This window comes from Phasianus colchicus, chromosome 13 (assembly GCF_987193195.1).
Source record: "Phasianus colchicus chromosome 13, bPhaCol1.hap1.1, whole genome shotgun sequence".
NCBI lineage: Eukaryota > Metazoa > Chordata > Aves > Galliformes > Phasianidae > Phasianus > Phasianus colchicus.
The window spans coordinates 16,695,423-16,720,507 of record NC_143448.1 but is presented as its reverse complement, the minus strand read 5'-3'; the positions used below and the strand labels follow the sequence as shown (position 1 = coordinate 16,720,507).

The following is a 25,085-nucleotide window of genomic DNA, read 5'->3' as shown; positions in this document are numbered from 1 at the left end:
CATGCGGGATTTAGCATAGAAGGTCAAAATGAGACAGCTTCAGCTGCTCATCCCTACTGCTGAAGACAGATCAATATATACCCAATATTGCCTCCTGCTACTCACTGAGTCGGAGGGGGCACAGTGGAAATCAGGTCCATTCTGCACCTCGCTTACAAGGCAACGAGCTGCTTTGCTCTGACAGCGTTCACACACTCTTCAGGCTGGGCTCTCATCTCATCAGTGTTAGCACTGAGAAAGAGTTTGTGGGGCTGCGCCACACTACAGAGAGTAATGTCTTCTACCTTCATCTGCAGGGCTCTTTTAAAATTATGCACCCCATTTCATCATCAGAGCAAAAATATTCATCGTCCCAACTTTATTTTGCACGCCACGCGGCGGTACAGCAGCTTGGCTTTCATCACAATTATCCATCTACAACGATATGATCAAAACAAAATGAAAAATTAGATGAAATTCAGTTTCTAGTCCCCTGCCACTGAGAAATATCAGATCAGAAAATGGTTGACTAATTAGTTATTTGTGTGCAGAAGGAATAGGCACAGAACCCTCGGTAAACGTCAAGAAAGTAACTGGAGTGCTATTGCAAATAGAAGAATAATAATAATAACCACCAGAATCTACAGCAATTAATCAAATGAGAATACTAAACTTGTAATAATGAGATAGTTAAATAAACCATTATGAAAAGGAAAAACATTTTTGTTGTTTTCATTGTACAGTCCTCCAAATGTTTCTCTGTACCAAGAAGTAATTTTCAGCTTTTCTTTCCTGCAGGGCAAAAAAAAATAAAATCCTAGAAGCTGAGGTGTAACAACAACAAAAAGACCAAACACATTTATGTATTTTTTAATCAGAAGTGATTAGGGCTCTGGTTAAATGAACCCAGAGGCTATAACTATCTGAATTATTCCTAAAGCTAGGGAATAACACACCGTATCTGGGACTAACACACCTAGTATAATCAGGTTGTTACTGTTAGAATAATTGTCGACACGTGCAAATCAGTCAGTTTGTTCATTGTAGCAATTGTGCCTCAGAAGCTAATCAAAGTGAGATGAGCCGGAGTTTCTGTTATCAAGTATCTAGAGGAGGTTTTGGCAGTAAAACTCCATCAAGTTTCTCTACGTGCCAATTCTTTGCAACTGCGCTTCCAGCATAAGCAGCTTCTCCCACTGCAAATCCTTTTGCTGCTTTCTCTTTCAAGCTGGGGTCTGGTTAGCTCCCAAACATAGAAAAAAAATTGTAACAGCCCAGCAGATTCACTACAGAAATACCACTGTTAACACAGCCACGAAGCAGCACATTTCTGCAGTTTCAGCAGGAGATGTTTTTCTAAGGGACAAACAGAAGAGGTGAGAATTGGCTCACCACTGTGAAGCATTAGTCTCTCTGGATCAATGCAACTGCTGTTGCACTGCGGATCCTACAGCCAGGAACCAGGCTGCTTCCAGCACTGGATTACTTTGACCAGCTGCCACAAAACCTCACTTCTGCCCCAGCAAAATCTTCCCAGAGTTGTGAAGCACTCCCTATGGAGGCAGGGGAGCAATGAGTCTGGGTTTATAATCATGGAATGCAAAAAACTGTTTGCAAGATCCACTCCTGCCCCATTAACATCTATTAACTTTGGGACTGTCTCGTAAGGAAGGAAAGGAATTAACGTTTCTGCAAATTAATTTCCAAAAGGAAAGCATAACGAATTAATGAATATGCTGAATAATCATTTTAGCACAGTTTATGTCCTGTGCCAATCTTAGGCCTTCACAGTATCGATGCCATTCACAGCAGATGTTGGTGTATCAGGGTTCTCTGAGCACTGTGTCATATTTCTTTCATGTTCACTTGCCTCTTTTGTTGCCTTCTTGTTCCCTTTTTCTCATCAGAACATGGCAAAGAATTACTCTCTAGTATAAACTGAGAAGAGACTGGGACTAGGCTATACCAGAGGTGGGGAATAACTCCTTGCCAATTTGAAAATAGTTGAAAATTCAGTTTGTCACAGGTCATTTTCCCTTTTGCCAGAGAAGCAAGCCATACTTAGGATGGCTTCCTTTGATACTAAGCATGAACTTCATTCTGTTAATTACAGCTGCTCATTGGGAAGTGAAGAATCAGAGAATGTTCAAAAATGACACAAGCGCAATGAACAGTGCCTAAATCTGAACACTTTCAGGACACAGGCACATGGGATCACTGAGACTATGGCTTCTGGCAGCCTCAAGGCACTCAGAATTGTTATCTGTGTGACCTTCCTCTCATCCTTTACGACGCGGTCATTTTTACTTCTTCAGTGCTACAATGCCAGAACTATGAATTTCATATGAATTAACAGTGAAACACTCCCACTGATTTTGTGAGGGATCCTACGTAGGAATTTGTAAGAGAAAAATATGTGAGACGTTTTTATCAATTTTTATCATGCTGGCTAATAAGGAAGATAACCACCTCTAGCAGAAGACTAAATTATGATCATCAAAGTGCTAAGATGATGCTTGGAACTTTTCCTAGGAAAGAATTTGCCCAGTATTTATGAATTATAGATTTTTTTTTTTTTTTTTTTAAGAAACCTGGGAAAAATAAAGGGAAAAAAAAGTTTTTTTAAAAAAAATGAAGTCAGGAAAGTGAGGGAGTAGGTTTTAGCCAAAGTAATTCAATTCCAAATAAAGAAAAATGACTGAATCTTATGAGTTGTTTCTGAGTTGAAAAAGACTGCAAACACTGCTGAGTGAACAGTTGCTTAGAAGTCACAGAGACCTTGAAAACGCAGTAGCTCTATGGAATGTATTCCACTACAAATATCTGGACCATAGCCAGAAAAAGCAAAAAAAAAAAAAAAAAAATTAACAAGAGAGACCTTTTCTAAGAAAATAAGTGCAGACTAACAAACCGCAACCTTGGAATCAGCAGAAAACATTAGTTAAAGTTGTGAAAGAGATGCCTCAAAGGGAAATGCCTGCCTAGTCTGTCCAGGCAAGGTCAGCAGAGATAGAGTGAAAGCTTCTAGCAAGGAAGAAGGAGAAATGAAGTCTGTCTGCAGTTGATCTCTCAACCAGAGGTGCGAAGTGCTGCTATGAAGAGCACATAACTGCAGAAAAGAACAGACCCAGCAATTAGCATTTACAGAAGAGCGATCACATCAATCATGTGGCAATTTGGTATGCCTAAGTAACTCCATGAAGGAAGAATTTCATTATAAAGGCCAAATTCTTCTAACAGAGTCAGTTGAAGCAGAGTCCTAATTTCATGAGATTTCTTCTTCAAGGAAAATATAATTAGGGATCCTTTGGCTGCATCAAGTGTTGAATCTAAAATACCTACAAAAGAGCATTAACTGCCATGGACGAGCACAAGCATTTTCACTAGATTTTCTTAGCTTAACAACAAAGGATGAAGAAAAAAGACACTAGTGTAAGAAAGAACAAAACTTAACATACAATAAATTGACCGTGCAATAAGTAACAACTCGGAAAGAAAATCTGTGAAGAAGCTGATACTGCGAGAAAAGTAATCGAAATCATTTCCTGCGCTGACAGAGCTGGGCATTCCTGTAGTTGGCTGAGCTTGCACAGGACTCATTTCTAAGATTCAGCTGTTTCTAAGGCAAGCTCCGTAATGCAGGAGATGATAGGAGAGCAGTAATGTTCTGCTGACTTAGAAAAGCTTCCACGTGGCTCTGAGTTTCTTGGCAGGCTGTGGCTGGGGCCTGGAAGGAACACAGCCCCACTCCTGCTTCTTGGCCCCCCGTCCCCATCCGCTGCCCTGCTCTGCACCCCAGCTCTGCTCAAGCTGTGCACATGTAACAGCTATTGTAAGACACGTGGCTGGCATGGGTTCCCTCTGCAGAAACTCATTTTGGTGAGACGCGGTTCGGTTGCTAATCCTGTGAGTGTGTTTTGAAGTATTTGACAGGCAGTTTGGAGTGTCAGAGATCCACACCAGGATCCAGAGTTCCCTCAAGTCAAAGGAAAACAGGGATCCTGGGAGCTGGGCTGAACCCGATCCAGGCAAGAGAGCTGGCTTGAATCTTGTTTTCTCTCACAACAGAGCACAGCCTGAGTCATTATTTATAGGCTTTGCTGTATGTGGAGCTGACTCCCAGAAGTGTATTTCATGTTTCCAGTTCACAATAATAACTGAATTAATAACTGACATCTCTTAGTGCTCGTTCAACAGGGAGAGCTGTGCAAACCACTGGTACCCTCAGCTTCTCCCTTCGTCCTCCTGAGCCCCATGTGCCATTGCAGCTGCAGCCCCCACACAGCCCATTACACATGCTATAGTTTACACATCTCCCATTTGCCTTGTGTTTCTGTAGCTGTGGGCTGGGAGTCTGGGGGAACAGCTTTATCTGGGAGGTCAGACAGTTTCATTAACCCATCTCCTGCCCTTGCCACATCGCTGCCAGCTCTAAAGACCAAAACATCAACACATCTCTCTCCTGCTGCCTCCAGATCCCTGCAGCAGGGAGCTCAGCAGAAGCTACAGCAGCGTGCTGGAGATTCGAGTTCCTGCTGGTACACAGTGCTGGGAATAGGAGGTGGGGAATGCAAGGCTTCTGCTTTCTCAGACTCTTATGTGACTGACCTGAAGTTGTGTGGAACTCCTAGCCCAGCCAAAATATTCTCTGTTCTTCATATAGATATGAGAATAACTTTACACAGGCATTACTTTTGGAAAATGATATAGAGGTACATATGACACAACTGGAGCTATACTGAAGTCCTAATGAAAACATCATCCTTACCATTGCTCAGCATGAGATTATGTTTTGTATACTACAATACATGAACATGATAATGTTAATTTTATGACAACGTCTACATGATAAATATACACAAAGCCATCTAACGTTTGATTAATGATCTGACTTTATCTGAAAGAGCTGGAAGTTCTTAAAGGGGTTTTTAAATCATTGGAGAGCCAACAAATTAATGTCTTTGTTTCCACAGAAACAGAACTTCACTAATTCCATAAAATATGTAACACTGGTATTATTGTAGCAATTAAGATGTTTTTCCTTTTGGTCCTTTAGTTTAGCTTTCTTTAAAAATAGCTGTATCTGTATAGGAAAATGGACTGTCTTGATGCATTTGTATAGTTATGTAGCCCCGTGTAATTAATATCCATTGACTTAAAATACTTTCTAGCCTTGTGGCATAAAATAACAAAGAAGGAAGTGGTAGGTGAGAAATTCAGTAGCACATGTGATAGTGTGAAAATATGTTAGTCAAGAAAAAATTCACATGACTGCCCAGTCCAATAGCATTAAGAGAAAGGCATATAAACTCCTGGCTAATAGTAACAAAACGTAATTTTTCTTTTCCAGTTGATTTGGAAACTGCACTTCATGGGTGCAGTTCTTACATTAGAAAATTAATTCTCTTTCATTCTTTGTTATATTAGATTCCCACTGTAATAATGAACTCCTATGTAATAATAAACTTAATAAACTCCTAGCCAAGGTTTATTTGACTGAGTAAACTGAACTGCCCAAAAAACCCCCATGTAATTACTTTCTGTCACAGACATTGAAGCACATTGGGATATCATGCCGTATCTTTTCCTTTACTTCAGGCCACTCGCTTTGGTTTGCCTAACTCACTGTCTTTAATGGCCATGACAAATGAAAAGGGAAGCGTGATTTACCTTTTCTGATCTCTGTGAATCAGGTTCTCAAGCACACAAGCTGTCCAAATGCACTTTAAAATCCATGGAGCACCCTCCTACCTGTCTGTCCCTCATCACTTTTCAAGATTGTGTATAACCATGTCTTAGTTGTTTTATTTATAATGTCATCAAGTCTAGGTTGTTACATTTGTTATAGGTTGCTGTGCTGATTTGTTTTCTCTTTCTGCCTGTGCCTCCAAGGGATGCTAGAGAAATGAAATACTTCTTTTCACTTGTTGAACAAAAACATTAAAAGTCAGATTCCACACTCAGTTGTATTCACTCAGGGGATATGCACTATCACACCCCTTGTCTTACTGATGTCTCTACAAAATACATTTAATATGTAAATATTAACAGAGAAGAATACTTATAGAAATTAAGTTCTGCTAATCAGTCTGCAAAGCATATCAACAAGATATAGCATAATTGAGAAAATGGCTCTTTTATATATTTCAGCATATAAAGTACAATCTGAGAAAAAAAGCTGTTTTTCAACTATATAATAAATGAAAGGATATTATATACAAAAAAAAAAAAAAATCATTATCTGCAATGAGTTGGTACTGAACACTTCTCTGTAATGGAGGTTACAAAGCATCTTTTTTGTTACTGTTAAGTACAGTGTGTGCATCTGGATGCCTGCTCTGATATAGCTTACCACAAGTCTATACAGCCCAATTATTCTATTATGTTCATTATTGTAATCACCCAGTCCCTTCCAGATGTACATTAAGCAACACTGCATGTCATTTAAGGTATCTGCTGGCCAGTGATGGAAATTCTGAAGAAGGCAGAGGAAAGAACTCCACATAAGTATTTGTTTATGACACGGGAAAAAATTTCAGTAAAGGTGATGAGGCTGAGTACTAAAAAGACAAGAAATGGAAGAATTACAGTTGTTTAACCTCAGTTTGACACAGTTTGACTCACTTAGTCAAAGAGATTTATCTCCTAAGCATTATTAAGTCGTAGTTACTCTATACTATTTAGCCTTGCATTGGATGCCCAACAGTTAAACTTCTCATAGACATTTCCCATGTAACCAGGGATCTGAATAGTCTGCCAGACTCTTTGATAGCATAACCACACTGTCATTAGGGGATACATTTTAGTGTTTCAGTTGACAGAAAAAAATAGAGGCATCAAGACCTTAACAAAAAATGTTTGCTGTTTTGTTTACTGAAATGACAGAAGCTGAAAAGAAAGCGCTCACCTACATGTTAAATTAATAACTCATTCAATGGGTTATGGTTATGCAATGATTAAAGTTGTTACAGGCTTTTCTTCCTTTTTCCTTGTAAGTAAAAATCTCAACTGTGTAACAGTTTTCATGAGTTGAACTCACTTAACAAAACTGATATGAAGCTATGGAAAATTAAGACAGTATTGTTTTCCTTTTTGATTTACATAGGTTTTAAACACTAGTTAACTGAGCTTCCAGGGCCAGAAAAGACTTTTAAGTACTCAGTTTTGATGCTGCAAACCTTGTGCCTACAACATTTTCTTGTCTTAGCCCTGAAGCATTACCATACATACTCTGGCTGCATTATTTTTTTTAATGTAGAAAATGCCACCAGCTACCCAGGGCCAAACCTCCGGAGAGGGCAAGCCTCAGGCAGGTAAAACTATTGGAAATTTCCCTTTTGAAAGTAAAAGAAGGAAACGTTATTCTGACAGACCCTCTAAAATAGGTAAATGTGTAAAAGTTCTTTGGGGTTTTGGAATACTCCATGAAACCTGGGCAGATTAGTATCTCCACGGCAATGCTATGCTAAATACTGCCCAACAGAGTAACCCCAAGTGATCACACAAATGAAATTACCTACCTATATGTACAGTAAGCATGCAGGTCTCTATGGGCATATTTACCTAGGGCATAACGGTCATAAAATTAGGAAGAAGCCAGTCCCTAGCAATTCATGTTTGACCAAGAATGGATCTCCAGGCTTACTGCTGCTTAACAACGTGTATAATTTCACTCGGAAACTATTTTACAGAAATTGGCATCCTTATTACTAAGTTAATAGAAAAATTCCAATTGAACTCTACAAGTGCATTTTCCTATTACAGTAGCATTGCAGAGCTTCATTTAGTAAAAATGAGTGCTTAGGCCTTCTGACAGTTTCCTTACAGGACTTAAATTCCACTCTAAGAATAACCATTTGAGTCTGAAATAAAATGGAGTTCTTCACTCCTCAACACACACAGACTAGGGATGTTTTGCTACTGCTGTAAACATGTACCAGAAGCTCTGAGATGAAATTCTACATCCAGATTCAGTAGGAATTTTGCCACTGAATTCAGCGTGTCCACGGCTCACTCTATAATCTGGAGATTGCAAATTAATGAAATGGAGCCATAACATTGGCACTTCATATCTTCACAGCAAGGCAAAAAAGCTTTGGAAGAACTCTAGTTTCTCTTTTCCAAACAGAAACTGAATGCCAGACAACATCTAATCTGTTAAGAACTGCACCTACTTTAAAGACAGAAGTGCTGAACTCCAAAGAGGAAGAGGAATGGTGTAATTGGTTAATTGCTCCTGCTTGGTGACAGGATTCTAACCTAGACATGTTATTGGTCTCCCTGGCAAGCTTTTATTTGAATGCTCAGTTTTCCATCTTTTGATCTCTTATAAAAATATCTGGTTGCTGGAGTTATATATAGTCTTTCCATATCATCAGTACAAATAAATCTCTGTCAAGGCATCACTGAAAACTGTTGAAATTGCATCCAGACATGCACACATACGATCTAACTTGGCTGACTTTAACTCAAGAATGCAATGGCCATAAAATAGTAACTGAATTCCTGCCACCCCCTCCCTGTCAACTCGCCTCCTCACACAGCATCCCCTATTTGATAGCCAACTTATTATAATCAAGATAGTCTTTACTTCTTCCAGAGGCAAAATCCTGCCTTCTTTGAAACCAGAAGAGAACAGCAATGACAAAGTGAGTTATTGTCAAGATCTGGCTTCCACTGCAAGCATAACTTGTGACTGATATATCCTATTGTTGTATTTCCTCAAGAAGATCTGCAATATTGTTTAGTCAGTGACATGAAAAATGTGGCCTATAATTTCACAGTTCACAGTCATTCATTCTGAGTGCTGACATAGTTGAAATCATAATGTGGCATAATATTGTTATCCGAGATAAAGACAGAGGGTGTAATTAAACTCCTCTTAAATGTTACATTCATCCTTATTAATCAAGAATTTTAGATTCTTAAGGTAATATCGAGGGAAGTTAAAATTGGTTTTTATGGCTTATTTGATTACATGGATACAGAGGTTCTCAATTCTATCACATACAGCTTTAATATCAACATATTAAGTATGATTTATGCCAACACAGTAAAGCAGAACAGAAAATTTTAGGAATACAATCCTCTGACAGCCTTGTGTTAGAGGCTGGCTGCTGGTAGATAGGTTCCCTTCAAAACTCTGAATTACTGTTTTGATTCACAGCAACCCACAATCGTTGGATTGAGAATTCTTAGGACCCTTGCTTTAGGCAGATTTAAGATTGAAAATTTTCTCATTGCTGGACTTTCTAGTGGATGAGGGAAAAAACAACTGTAAAAGCTGTCTGTTCACATATGTTAATCTTACCCCCAGATCTCAGCAGCAGTTAGGAAGAACTGCTTAGGAAGAGTTTTATGATGTTAGTATGGATAAGCAAAAGAGAGCATGGGAAGATTGCCCCACCTCCCTGCAAGGCAAAAGCCAGGATATCAAAACATCAACTGGTTACATGGCATTGCCCTTAAACACTAAAAATGAACACATGCAAAATCAGAAAACAAGAGAATAGGGTTAACATCTACCCTAACGCAGAGACAGGGAATATCAATAAAGAAGGGGAAAATAAAACAAACAAAACAACAACAACTGGGGAGCTGTTTACCAAGATAAATGCATGAAGCAGTTTAGGAGCTTCCCAAGGTGTTAAACGGGAGATGTTGACAGGTTGGCTGTAAATTAAACCAGGGAATCCCCATGAGTAATAAAAGGACTGAATAACAGACTTTGGGAAGCAGACTATCAACATTTGTTCACTAGTCTGAGGAAGAGAAGGACCTGCAATTGTGTAGCTCTGATACTGAAGATAACAGGTGAAAGTGGCTTTCCTGAGCAGTCAGTGTAAGATTCTGCCCACAGCTTCTTTCGGATCAGGTTTCCAGATTTTGCAGATGTTTTTATCCTCTCAGCACCAGGATTTTACTCCCTTTTACTCTCTTCAGTCTGATCTCAGGAATTCCCACCAGAGATTCTCATTTTCATCAACTGCTTCCGCCACATTAATTCAGACTGAACTGTCTGAACAGTGCTGGCCAACTGCAAAGCATGTGAACGGGAGAAAAAGGGCCTGGTTTGAGCCACTATCACTCTTCCAGAGTTATACCAGTCTGGTCATCTATGTGAAAGGAGAGCAAAAGAGGTGCAGAAGCAATTTTGCTCCCACCCTGTCTTGCTGTAGGCTTAAAGAGTTTGTTGAATGGGGCATGCTTACTTTGTTTAGGAAACAAAAGCTGGAAATCTCTTTGGTCAACAAAAAAATGAAAAAAAAAAAAACAAAAACCAATTTATTTCCCTTCAGATATCGGTAATACAATCATTGGACCTATTTATCACGATGATTAACAAGACTGCTGGAGTAACACGTTCAGTAAATTTCAGTTAAAACTGTTCTGCAGTGAGCTGTCAAGCTAATTATTGATCAGTAAGCATCTAAAACTATGGTGGAAATTGTGTGTCATGATGGAATTGGCACCTCTCCTTTTCCAGCTTTGCTTGCCTGCCCCAGTACATGCAACTCTCTAGAGTCAGCGTTTCTGTGTTTCAAATTTTGGTACCACAAGACAGAAGAGGAAAAAGTTTTGCTTCGAGTAGCTTCCCTCTCTACCTGGCTTTCCTTCTAACTTAAATGAGAAAGGAAAAGAAAAACAATTTCCACTGCCCAATATACAGCAACTTCAGATCTAGAGATGTGCTACAAATTCCCAGTGGCTGGGTTCAGGCAGGTCATAAATAAAACTGCAGAGCCAACTCAAGATGCTCTTGGGTATAACTTACAGTGAAAAACTCTGGTGCTGCATGCAGAAAGCATGGCTCAGCCATTCATTTATAACAATAGAACTATTCTTCTGTCTGCACCAAGGAAAAAACAAATCTCCTGTTGTTAGGAATCAAAGTCAAGTCCTTCAGTCTCTGGGAGATATATTTAACAATGACTAAGCATGCTACTTCATAAGGTTCACTGCTTACAACTTTCTATCTCTCATTATATAGTACTTCTGTATGTGAAGGTAGTGTATTCCAAAAAGCAAGTCTGTTGACCTCTATCCGCAACAAAAGCACTTTAAAAGGCGTGACGTGGAACAAAGTATGCAAAATTGATCCCTCAGATATTGACTGAATAGATTATTCAGTGCTTCCAGAAGCCTCTCACATTATGTGGAGTCAGCAGGAATCAGGTGCAGATAAAAACAATTACAGACACACATAAATACATATCTTGCATAAACCACTTCATTTATGGCTGTCTTTCTTATTCCCATGAAACTCACTGCAGTTTGGGTTCTGAGTTCTCCAGCTTCAAATGCTATATTTAAATTCTACTTAATGAATTAGATATGCTTTAGAGCTATAATAAACTTCTCCTGTGAAGATATCTCTGAAGCATTCAGTCACATTGCTTACTCAGAATAAATACTGCAATAATATATTTACATAAATAATTTAAAATCCAAGAGCACAGTAGGTAATAAAAATACATTGCCATGATAAGCCATGAAACCAGAGAAGAATGTTGATTTAATTAAAAATTATAAATAAGCCACAGTAAACAACTTATTTACACATAGTTAAAAGCCTAACTACTGAATATCGTGGACTTCTTGAATCCAAAAAAGGAAGAAATACTTAAATCAACCTCTCCTCACAGACAAAATATTGAGGACCATAACTGTGTTTAATTAAGATCTACTGTTAATACTGGATTTCAGAGAATAAGGCTCTTCTTTTAATTTCCCAAGGTGGAAAATGTTATTAAATTTGGCCTTTAACTTCTCATTGACACGTACACTTGAAACTTCTGATTAAAATTTCAGAGGTTGGGAAGAGGCAGCCAAAATTAAACTATTAAATCTGGCACAAAAATAACAATGATCCCTGATTAAGAAATCAAATTTCAGAAACTTCATTACTGTTCTATTAATAAATTGTTGGGTTATAATTAAAATGGGGCCTGCTGGATTTCCTTCTTTTTTTTTTTTTTCCTTAATTCTAGAAAAGTTGGAAACAAGAGGGAATTAAACACTTCAAAAAATAGGTTAATGAATCTAAGAAACGTGATCCAAGTTGAGCAAATTCCTTTTCTTTCTGGCAGTGATCACAGAGGAACAAATGTTATTTCCCACCCAAATGTAAATCCCCTGCTTCTATCTGATTCTTCCTTTCTTCAATATCCACAATCTAAAACTCACTGTGGTCGTTGCAGCCTTTTCAGAGGAACTCACAGCTCTGGCTATAGTCACAAAAGTCAGCGTTAACCCAGTTTTAAACAGGTAGAATTTAGAGCGATATTAAACTTGATGCCTACATGATATGGCTGGTCAATATGAGCGCGTGGTTCTTGTTTCCAGAATGATGCTTCTAACTTGAGTATCTTTGAAACACTAACATCAGTACATTAAAGAGTTGACACTATGAAAATTCACTGCTAATTGTGTACAAAACAGGTAGCACATTGTGTGCTTTTGAGCCTTGGAGTCATATTTTCTTCACTAGAATATATTTTTGCCAGCTTGTCTGAGTTTCTAAATGAAATTCTTTCTCAGACTGCAAAAACACATTAAGCTAAAAAGTGAGAAAGAAAATTGCTTCGGAAGTACAGCTGTCCTTAGGAATTTCTCAAAGATATAAACAATTCGAATTGATTCAAACATGGGAAGCTCAAGACATAAATTCAACCTACAAGTGGACATTGGCACCAAAGGTTTCAATACGCTATCGATGGTTCTTGAAACGCATTTATGATATTGTATTACTAGAGTAACCAAATCTGCTGATGACAAATAGACATCATCCCCTTTTACAAATCTTACATAGAAAACTAACAAGAACTGATGTTGCAATTAGACCTCAGTGTATATAGGCTGAAAATAATGAAAAGTAAAATTATCAGTCCTCTATTGTTCTTTTGTTTGTATCCATCTGCACATTTTGAACAGATACATACTTTGTTGGCAGTGATGGACATTGCCCACACAGCACACACAATCAAAATCTGATATTCAACTGCCTCTTGTAGACAACCAACATTGCTTGCTCATGGTCATTGATATTTAGTGTAATATCTTGTTTAAAACTCTGCATTTTGTCTGCTAGGCCTTTATTTTACCACTGTAATCACAGTACGGACACTGATGATATAACAGCAGATTCTGAGAACTGTTTGGTTTGGTATGCAACCTCTGTAAATCTGGACCAAGGCCCACTCTAAACACAACATCTACTCATAGGAACTTGAAGATAAAACCTTTCTTTAGATCCAAACTAGTAAGCACATTTGGCCTTTATACATACAATTTCACACTGCTCTAACTGCAGATGCCGTTCCTGTATACTGCAGTCTTACTCTGTCACTGCTGGTAGCTTTGTGATTCAATAATACCAGCATAATTAAAGAATGCTGTTTTAAACTTTTTTGTTATTTTAGCAAAAGAAGGGCATACAGGTAAGTCAAACTAACTTTGCTGAGTAATTCCATTGTTTCCCAGATTTCCATTATATTTGCATTATTTTCTAACTTATATAATCATAGATTGGAAAAGACCTCTAAGAGAGACACTTCCTTTAAAATAGTGTCCATATATGATCACGCTTCAATCCTAACCCAAAATAGCTTGTTTCTGTTCTTTTCTGCACGTGAAGAATAAGAAACAAAATCTTGCTTTTGGTCAAAAACATCCCAGGTTCTAGCTACGCAGGTATAAAAACCTTCTGTGAAACTTCTTTGTAGTTCATGAACTGATAATAGTCAAGATTTGAGAGTGCCTTCGTGAAGCACGCTGGATTGCAAAAAGCACTGATGTTACACAGCTGGTCATCACAATACATAAAGCTAAGTTTTCAGTGACTTGATGGCATTTCCTACAATTTCAGAGCCAATGCACTTAGAAGAAATCCAACAAGGTCAAGGGGGGAAATTTAGATAATAATGTCCCGTTGATTTTAATAACCAAATCTACCTATCTTCTTTACTTTTCTCTTAAATTATTCCAAAATCAATTGTTAACAATAACCGATATGATTCCACTGATCTTTCATGGCAATTTGTAAACATATGGAGAACTTCAATAATTGTTTCTTAAACTTAGCCCAAATCCCAAAAGGGCATCAGTATCTTCCCCCTGCTCTGAATAATACTGCTGAGAGTCATATTGCTGTATCTGACTGTTGTTCCCTGTCTAATGCAGTACTTCTTAGTGTATTCAAACTGTATTTCTTCAATGCAAGAAAAAAAAAAAAAACCTCTTCAATTTATTATCTACATCCCAAACAACTTTAATTTTCTATTTGCAGACAAATTTTTGGTCATTAGAAAAAGACAAGTTTGGATGGATGACAATTAAAGAGTAGTGCACTCACCTGATAGTCTGATGCTGCAAAGTATCTGGATCAGTGGCATTTACTGTTAACACAATGCTGCCAATAGGGATGTTCTCTTGTTTTGTCACTGTCATCGGGTTTGGGTGGAAAACAGGGCCTTCATTCACATCCTCAACAGTGATCTGAACTGTTGCTGTGGAACTGGGGCCGTAGGCTATGTCTGGAATCAGTGGGTCTTCATTTTCTACTTTTATCAGCAACGTGTGAAAGGCTGAAATCTCATAGTCTAAAGGCTGTAAAACAAAGAGAGTACTTAGCACTCACCACTCATACCCCACACCTGGAAGCTTTCAGGAGACAAAATTAGCCAGAAAAGGACACAAGCATTTATTGCATCTGATATTTGGTCAGGAGTTTAGCATTAGACATCCCAATAATTATGAAGTGTGTCTTCACTGTATCAACACTGAAAAGCAAAAAACTGACCATGTCTAGAGGATAACACACATAGGTTGCTCCTAAAGTTTTCCTAATTCCTTGATTTCTTCACACTTATAGAGTTCATAGGAGTTTGGCTGTTATTTGTAAACAGCTCCACTTGAGTTTTACTACTGAGGAGCTGACCAGTCACAATTGATGAAAGATTTAGATGTTTCTCTATTTAAAATTGTATACACTTTTTCCATACCTCAAACATATAATTCCCACATATACATGCTTATTTATGATGTAGCATGCATTAATTGAACAGTACATCTTACTTAATGGCTATGTATGATAAATACCATCAGACCATTTTCTCAACTCCTACCTTGAAGCCAAAAGCACCGCCATGGAAAAATATTCAATTACTTTCAAGTATTGAAAATGTCTCTTCTGAAGTCAAACAAAGAAAACTCTGGTACAGGCAGCAACCAGGATTTCTTTTTTTTCGATTATTTTTTCAAGCATTTAGAATAAGATTGTCTTCATACAAAGCTAATGTTTTTGGGTTTTCTTTCATAATATTTCATAAATGTGGGACCAGAGGGAACCCTCCAGTTCAGCCTGAAGCCATGTCCTTTACTTCCCTGGCATCTGCAGCACACATGCTTTACCAGAACAAAATGTGGCACTTGAATTCTCATTGTACCCTCAGTCCCCAAAAAACTGCATTGTAAACTCTTACTATTAATGAATTGTGATGGTTACCACAAAAGTAGCTGTTATTTAATCACAAGGACGGTATAGTTAGGACAGTATAGCAGCAGGCAGGTTATTATCACTAAAGAAGCAAGATAACTGTAACAAAAGAGCAGTTATACATATTGGCTGAAGGAAATAAGGGCTGATGGCTAACTGTACTTTTAAGAAACTTATCCTTGCCGCGCCTTCTCCCATGCAGTAAATCCAGGGGATGAAACTTAACAGTAATAATGCAGTACAGTAGCAAATTATCCTTACTTTGACAACAGAGAGCATTCCCTCATTAGTCTGGGGATTGGTATGGATTTCAAAACTCTGTCCTGGATTTCCATTAATAATAGTGTAGACAGCTCTCCATGCTCCAGTTGCTGGGTCATCTCGGTCACCAACAGTTAAGTTAACTATTACACCTGTGACTCCTTCCTTTACTGTGGCCTGAAACTACAAAGATTAAAAAAAAAAAAAAAAGAAAGAAAAAAAAACACACAGAGGAAATTGTTAATATTTTCAATTATTGACCACACTCACACACTGTATACAAGCCAGCATTAACTATTTATCACAACATGAGAAAAATGTTGACTGAAACTGAGCATTATAGGCACTATATAATACATGATCACCCATGAAATATAAGGTAGCACGTTATTGCTCTGCATTCAGTGGATAACAGATAAACAGCAGTGTGACAGGAATCAGGGAGATTCTGGCTATAGAAAGACTGTTCTACTCATATTGCTGGAAAAGAGAATCCTGAAAACAGATGCAGTGTTGCATAGGTGCAGGTGCTACCAGAAGGGGAACTCCACTCAAAACTAAGCAGAAGAGGCAGCTGACTAAATAGCTCATTCTTGCCCTCCAATATAATCCTGTCTTGAGTTTCAGATGATTATTTTTATATCATCGTTTTTATTTTTTTCACTATACCATTATCAATACATGAAACATTTGTCACCAAAAGTGTTCCAGTACCACCCTGGAGCTGGGGAGTGTTGCTCTAAAATTTATAGTTGGATCTCCTGCTATTCCTTTGTCTGAATAACTCTAAGGTGATGTTTCTCCTTTCAGTAGAAGAGTTTTTTATGACCTTGTGTAGTTTGTTGTACTACCAACAACCAAGCCCTATGCAATTCTCTCTAATTTGCTTTCCAGTCAAACAGTGTGTAACATCATTGTTATTTAAGCAGCAAAAACATTAAGTGAACCATCTGAAAAGCTTGCAAGGGTCAGAGTTAATAACACTCCTCACCTTTCAAGTACTTTCAGCTGACATGCTAAAAGGGCTGTATGCAACAGAGATAAGATAATACCTGCTATATAGGTGGATAAACTGGACTGATAACATACATAATCCTCAGAAGTGCTGAACATCAGCAATACCATTATAGATCATAAGGAAATCTTAGCATTTCTGGGGATTAAGCCTTCAAAAGTCAAAAATTACAAACTTTAATGACAGGAATAGGTTTTGCCATCCCTGCTCACTGTCAGTGACAATGTTTGATATGTCACTCAAGAGCAAAAATCACCAAAATGACTTCATTACATCTGTCTTACAGACCATATCAAGTCAGAACACTACAGATTTTCTGAGAATGCAGAACCTAAAAGATGGCATTTTATTAACATGTAGGCTTCAAAATCTGGAAAATAGTAGGTAAAATGTATTTCCTCATAGTAAAATAGAGGACACGACGACTCATTTTACTGTGTTCAGTTATCTATTTTTGGTTTCTTCCAACAAATTTGACTTATACTGCCAATCCTTTTTTCAACATAATGATGTAATTTGAGTGCATGTATTCAATTCAAGCTTTCCAGCCTCAAATTTGATGTTATAATAGGATGACATTAATGACTGGCCATTTCTATCTTCTTTGGTGCATTTAACAAAGAATTGAAAGACTCTTTTGATTTTGATAGTTAATATGTAACAGGTTGTGATTGAGCTTTGTTTTGGAGAGATCATTAAGTTCATTTGCAGTTTAATTAACTTTAAATGATAATATAACAAAACAATATTTTCACTTGCTTTGAAGTGAATCAAAAGAAGTCTCTATTAAGAACCTTAGAAATAACAGAGGAATGATTACCAAGATTGGTAAAGATTGGTAAGCTCAGCAAAAATGCAGTCACTGGAAAGCACATTTGGATATATCTAACTCTAATTGAAAATAAGTGATTGGTCTGATCTTTCTGTATTATTTCCTTTTGTCTCAGCTTGAGCACGTATTAAACGACACCAGTCAGAATTTTTCCAAATGACTGTCCAATACCAAGCAATTCCTATTTCGCTATGTAAAATGGTGACTAGATTTCAAGGGTGCTAATCCTCAAGAATCTTAGATCTGACAGGGCAGCCTCTCCTAAGCCTTACTGACCCTCTAGTCCTGTCCTTAGAACACTAGTCTGATACAATGCAGTGTTCAGTACTCTCTGGATCACAATGGGAATAGTTAGACGTGTTTGGGTGAAATAATTTTAAATCTGCCTGTTTTATTTAGATGCATAATTGAGAAGGCAGAGAGATATATTTTATGTGTTTACCCCACCAGTGCAAGACTATGATGGAAAAGGTTTCCTCAGTGTGCCACCTAGCTCAAAAAACACTTAATGTCATTCTAGGAGTGTCTAACTCAAAGATATCTCAGCTGATATTGGCTCTCTTCTGCACTCATTTTCTTTTTTTTTCCAGGAAGAGCTCTCAGTAGCTTCAGTTGCGGTGCATTAGCAATTCAGAAAGGACACACAGAGTTGCTGGGGGCATAAAACTGCAGAGATTCTGACACCTGCATATCAAGGAACTGACAATATCTATAGGCAGAGGCTGTGCCCAGATGGGTAATTCCAAGTATAGTGGTATGATCAGCCCTAGCGTTCTCTGCATTTTAGAAATGACCACACAAGCACAAGGGGTATTTGAAGCTGTCTGGAATTTAGACTAAAATCTGTTCAAGATGGATGAAAAAGGAGAATGATCAAATCACAGAAGTTATCACATGGGTCTATAGAAGGCAAAAACTGTAATAAATCACAGATAGTGATTCCAAAAGCTAAATATCTACAGTGAAACAGAAAGGGACAGAAAAATGAAGGGTATATTATCTTCAAGGTGAACTCCTTTGCCTGTTCTGACACCTTTTTATTAGAAAAAAATCTGCTTCCTGATATTCAGAAAAATCTGCTATATTTATATGAGCTCTCTTTCAAAAACAAAAGCCAAGAAGGAAAACTTAACGAAAAGACAAAAATAGGAATTAGATTTGCAGATAGGGAAAAGATAACTACAGGTTCATCATATTTCAAAATAAAAGCTTTATATTCTTAGTGCTAAACTGGGAGAGGATGATCCAGTGCTCTAAAATAAAACCCCATAGGGGCTAATACAAATAATTGGATCAAGAATTAATTGATTTTACTCTTTTTAAATATCCGCACATCCCCTAAGCACCACTATAAATTAGGAATAAAATAGATGAGTTCAGAACTTTATTTAAACTGCTATAATCTGGACCCACATTAATAATTTAGAAGGCCTTGAGATAGAGAAGCACTTGGCTGGAAGGAGCTACGTTCACTTACTACAACTATTTGAATATGTAAGGTTTACTTGCTTTGTAGAATGATATGCCATATTGTCATTTATTGTATTTATCAAAAATACAGTTGGGTAATTCTGGTCATTGTATTATATTTGGAGGTTTATAAACAATTGCTTTTCTGCAGTCAAAACAAAAAATAAAGACAGACAACAGACCAACAGCAATTTAGAAACAAGGAGCAATTAAGGGTAGGCTGAAATGGCCTGTGGTTTACCCTGAGTCATTAGATTTGGGTAAATAAACAAGACTTAACAGGTTGCTGAGATGCATAAAAAAAATCAAGGGATGGATGTGGATGAAGGGTGTGAGAGGGCTTGTGAGGAAGAGATTCTTTTGAGAATTAGCTATGTTTGCTGTCACAGAGAAGCTCAGGGAAGTGGACACCAACTACTGGACATTCTTATGAGGAAGCACAAAGACAGTTTCATGGAGGGTCCTAAGAGTGAAAACAAGCAGCACACATTTCTTACAACAGGAGAGTCAGTAAAGAGATGACAAGGTTTACAACACCTGTGTTAGGATATAACTCATTTAACTGTACCCAGGAGAGTCCCCAGCAAACCTCAGTTCAGCAGTTAGCCATGGCTTAATATCAGTATTTGTTTCCTGGTAGAGCCAGGATATGACCTAACGCTGAGTCAATTCCTTCTCCACGCTGAGCTCTATGTAGAAGTGGTGGGGCACTTAGAGACAGCTCTTACTGAACAGCAAGATGTCTCAGTATGGTCTTGAGAAAAACAAAACTTAGCAAATTTCCATCATGGAGGAGACACATGGAAAGATCATTTTGTAAAGTGTTATTGCCTGAGAAACTAGATATTAACCCTATTTCAGACTCAAAGAAAAGTGGAAATGCCTGTATGAAAATTGGATTCTTATCCAATAGCCTTATTTAAGGTTTTTATGTAATAAGTACAGTTCTCTTTACTACTTTCTCAGATCACAGAACAACAAATGCACTTAATTGCATCAGTATCACTTGAATGTCTGCTGTCAAGCAATGAGATGAGCATGTGGGTATAACCTTAATGCCTTTATGAGATCACTGAAAAACTTCTGCCTCAAAATGGGGTACTGATACAACCTAAATTAAAGAGCTGCCACAAGCAGAAACACAATGTGAGATAAACGTGTCTGGGATTGGTGATCACTACCCCATGGCTCATTAGGATTCTACATGCTGTGATTCCCAGTCAAGAACAACCAAATTAAAACTGCACGTCAGATTGCATTAGTCAGGGCAACGTTCTAGTTGAAGGTATTCTGAGTTATTATCATGTGCTTGTTTCCCCATCTATATATTACAAAAGATGAGAAATAATGGGATATATTAATTCACACAGCTCCATTAGAAACTCCCCAAAGAAGTTATATTATTGTATTTGTCCTTCTCCACTAAAGTCCACATCTTTTGCAAACATTTTTCTATCTACTTCCTTGAAAATACAAAGAAAAATTTATACAATCTTTTGCAGTCTGTCTCTACTCAGACATGTGCCTTTTATTTTGCACACTATCACTCAGCAGGCATGCACCTGAGTGGCAGATACATATTTGTTAAGGAAACAACATACGGGGGCTGCTCAAAATTAATGCCTCCTATTTTTATTATACTGGCCCAGAGGCGGATGTTGGTGGTATGGCAGTAGAGGCTGAACCTTCCCACCAGTATTCCATTCCATTTTGCTGCTGCATGACAGATGGCAACAGAGGGGCAGTATGATGGAATGGCATCTGACATGAAAGTGTAGATCAAGCAAAGCTAACTGAATTCTCCCACGTGGAAAAAAATGCACCCACTGACATCCCGTGACATTTGAGCACACAACAAAGTGATACTGGTGATTCTTCAGTCACCTTTTCATTTCAACACAATGCCCAAATGTGCTGCTCTAGCACAGGGATCTGAGGCAGGTCATAAAGAAGACCCAACCAACTCACCTTATGCTGAACTCTCTGTATGAACAAGTATATTTTTAGTTTTGTCATCAGGGCAAATTGTAACGAGGTATTACATCCTCCCCAGTCTACACATTTTGAAGGTATTTTCTTTCTCTTAGACTCTGCATTGCCTCTACCATATGGACTCAAATAGTTGCTCTACCTCACTGCAGAGATAACAGTATTAATGTAATGGATTAAATTGATGTAATCTGTACGCACAGCAATGTATGAAACACTCTGGAAGCCATTTAGGAGAAAGACACCATGTAAATATAAAGCACTGCCATAGTATGACAAGAACTGGTGTTGTAAACTAGATGCAAAACACAAATTAAAGGTATGAGTCACCTGAAGAGTCTTTAGTAATTGTCACCATCTTACTGTGGTAACGCTGGCATTTGGGCACTATATTATTTTTTAAAGTGTTTCTTTCAGCCTATTCTATTTTTTTTTTTTCTTTTGAGGTACATAATATTCTTCGAACTCCTTCATGAAATTACAGAAAGAATTCAATTGTAGCTTAGAAAAAAAAAATCCTTCTGAATATATAAAATTGATCATAATCATTTTGGATACATTTTCACTTTTTACTTTTCAATGAATTTCACAGGTTATGCAATGTAAAAACCATGTGATTGTTCAAGGCACACACCAGTTATGTTACAAAATAAAAGTACTGCTCAGTAATGATAGACCAAATGGGCATTTTTGTCCATGACAAGCTGCAGCCTGTAAAAACAGCAACAAATCCAGAAGATTAATTAGCTAAATGGAAAGCCAAGGATTAAATTCTTCTCTCTGTAATGTGGCTACAGTTTCTGCAGGCTATATAAATTCGTGCCTTGTTACTGAAAAGCACAAAGATGCTTAGCATTGCTGATATTATACGCATCAATGATGAAAGAAAGGCAAAGGGGTTCCAACACGACTTTAACTTGTTTTGTTACTTGTCAGTCTGCTTGGAAATGTACTGCTAAGGAGTCCAAGTAATGCAGCAAACAAACAAAAAACCAGACATTATTAATCAGGCTGTTTCTTCATGCTCTGGGTCCTTCAAGTTTTCTACTGTAATGAAGCCACATATCTCTAGAACTTGCCTGGATCTCTTCAAGAATTCCTTAGGTCATGAATCAGCATTCATGACTGAAAAGGGCAGGGACAGAATGCAGAAATGGAGTAGAAAGGATGGATGAATAACATGCTGGGTGCAGCAAGAGTTGTCAGTTAATTTGCTGAAGAGGTAATGAAAAGAGTCCTTTTATCCCTCTGAGCATAAATCTTAGAAAACTTTCAAAGATATACAGAATGAGATCCTCATAATATTCACAAATGAATTTAAAGACTTTTTCTTTCTGCTTCTTTCCCCGCAGCAGTGCTCAAACGCTTTTCAAAGTTGATGCTGTTTTCCTATCCCCTCATTAATTTGCTCACAGAAGACAAAAAGAAAATTCAGGAATTGTTCATAAGTAACAGTGAAGTCGACTTGGAAATAACCGCTTATTTGGAATAGTTTTGAAGACCTTTGCTTACAGAAGACTTTGATTACTTCTCAGCCCTGTACACGAAGATGGAGTGAAGGCAAAAAGAAAATTCTAACCTGTATTAATCATGTGTTGAATGCCTGCCTCAAAGCCTTTACCTGCAGGATATTCATCACATGTAGTGCAGTTGTCTGTACCAGACTCAGTAACACACAGTTGATTTTTTTTTTTTTCAGCAGGTATAAAGCATTTGTTTTTTTCACTTTTTCCACCTATAAATGCATTCAATTATTCATAGAATAATTAAAATATCCACAGATGCAATAAACAGTTCTGGAATGATGGTCACCGTTATAGTGAAACATATGCTTTCTCTATTCTGGTGGACAGAAGAGACAGTGAAAGGCCAGTATGTTTACTACACTTGGCATCCTTTTGAGAAAAACTCAAGGAAATAGCAATGTTCTTTTCTTATCAAAAAGCTTCCTCTACCCCCTGCCAAGTAGAACAAGCCTTATGTTTCAAACAACAGCATTGGAGAAAATGATGATCTGATTGAACATGAAAGAGCAGACTACACCTATTCACCTGTTACAGCATCAGCAATGCCTAGGGACCAGGGAGATATCTGCTTCTCACATTTGAGAGCACTTGTGATGTATTCAGCCAACCCAGATAAGTATTATTTCCTCTTCATTGCTCTTCCCATCAACAGCAGTATAAAGTCTATCTTCTTCCTAAAATCCTAGACATCTTTTTTAGAATAGAACAAACAGCTGCATTTTTCTTTCACTTTCTTCCACCCTATTTCAGAAGCAGAAGAGTTCTACAAACATTCTACAACAATCCACGCAGTTCTCATTTAGGCTAATGGCAGTCATAAAGGAAGGGAAGGAGGCCTACTGAATGCTCCTCTTTCATTTCTAGCAGAATTTTTCCTACCCCAAACAAATTTTCTGATGCTGAAGACTGACATATATGGATGAGGTCAGCTATGGTATCTTACTAATGGAAAAAGCATGGAAGCTGCTTGCTCCTGTTAGAAGGAAGTTACGCAGCATCAATTTTGATAAGTTGAAATTGATGACAATTTTCTGAAAAAGCACAAATTCTAGATTTAAAGAACTTAAGTGGTACACATACTATTACATAATTTGGCAATCAGCACCAATGGCTATTTGTTCTTTGTTTAAAATTATGGTAAAGATTGCCTCTCAATTGTTATAAGAAAGGAAATAATAAGTTGGTCTATGAAGTTCACATGGAGACAACATGGTTTGGAACCCAGTTATTTCAACAACACGTTTAACACTGAGGTTAAATGATACTTGATTACTGAATAGCAAGTCCCAATTTAAAAGTATTTCCAAATTAGATTGCACTGTTCAAGTCACAGCTTAACATAGGGCTTTTTAAATCCTTTGTACACCTTTCAGAATGCTGTGGAAAAAAAAAATCTGCTTTGGTACCTTTATACTGCAAATCTTAACCCTGTTCTGAACAGGTTAAGAAGCCACCATGTCTTTGCAGAGAGAGGAAATTACAATGTAAATGAGATTCTCTCAATGGCAGACTCTTTGGGCTGCTAGATAAAAAGAGGCATATGCATCTAATCAGATATCTTTGTTTTGTGTCCTGGGAGGACACTGTAGCTTTTTCCTAGAGAAGATATTCATTGCGTCAGCTTACAGCTGATCACAGCCCAAGCTGCCAACAGCAGATGCTTTGACAGCGGTTAAGCTTCTTCACATGGTCTTTGGTGAGCAGTGGCTAACTGCACCATTTGAGGCATTGAAAGCAACTGGAATCTCTAGAAGATTTTAGCAGTGAATTTCATCAATTCCCCAAACTTCTGGCATTTTAGGTTGTGCCAACCGACGGGGATGAGATGCCCTAGATTTACAAGCCCCTCCAGCTGTGAGCCAACTGAAGTTAGCCCAGTCTGAAAATTCTTTTTTGGAAGCAGATAAGAACTCTGCAAGGTTTCCCACTGTGCCAGAGGAGGCAGGAGGTACAGATGGAAGTTTACAGGCAGTTTTATCTGTAGTGATACAAAATTCGTCTGAATTTTAAAAATGAAATCTCTAGCCAGCATTTTCAGTGGAAAAGTAGGTGGGGAAGGGAGAATTTAGTCCTACATTCCATTTTTCAATCCATCTGAACACAAGTGTTCTATGCCTGCCAACAAAGTGATGAATGAAGCCTACTGCGTGTAGTTTTGCCTACTAGTTCTATGTGATATTCTTACAAATTATCTACCCTACAATCCCGTTCACACAGTATTCACTGAATATCAGTATTACTGCTAGATCAAAAAGGTATGTTGCAAGGAGAATAATTTAGAGATCTGAGACATAGGTGAACTATCATAATGAATGGTCCCTCTCCTATTCTATTTTTTCCTCCCATAGCAGAAAAATCTTAATTGTATCTTGAACATCCAGTAAACCACAGTGCTCTTGTTAACCTGACATGGTACTGGGGTCTCCAGCCCCATTAGAACAGAAACATTCCTTTCCCAAGGTCAAGAAAAGAGAATAACAGTAATAAATGTAACCTATTGGACTAATGACTGTGGAG

The 25,085-nt window shown here is 37.8% G+C and overlaps 1 protein-coding gene across 2 annotated transcripts in view; it reads right to left on the bottom strand.

The window, feature by feature from the left end:
• CDH13 (cadherin 13) overlaps positions 1 to 25,085 on the bottom strand; it is a 432,460-nt gene that overhangs the window by 37,764 nt on the left and 369,611 nt on the right. For both annotated transcript variants that reach the window (XM_031615494.2, XM_031615493.2), the window contains exons 9-10: positions 15,737 to 15,919; positions 14,333 to 14,586 (exon numbers count right to left, since the gene is read on the bottom strand). In XM_031615494.2, the coding sequence (XP_031471354.1) occupies positions 14,333 to 14,586; positions 15,737 to 15,919 (437 nt within the window). The remainder of the gene's footprint in view (positions 1 to 14,332; positions 14,587 to 15,736; positions 15,920 to 25,085) is intronic.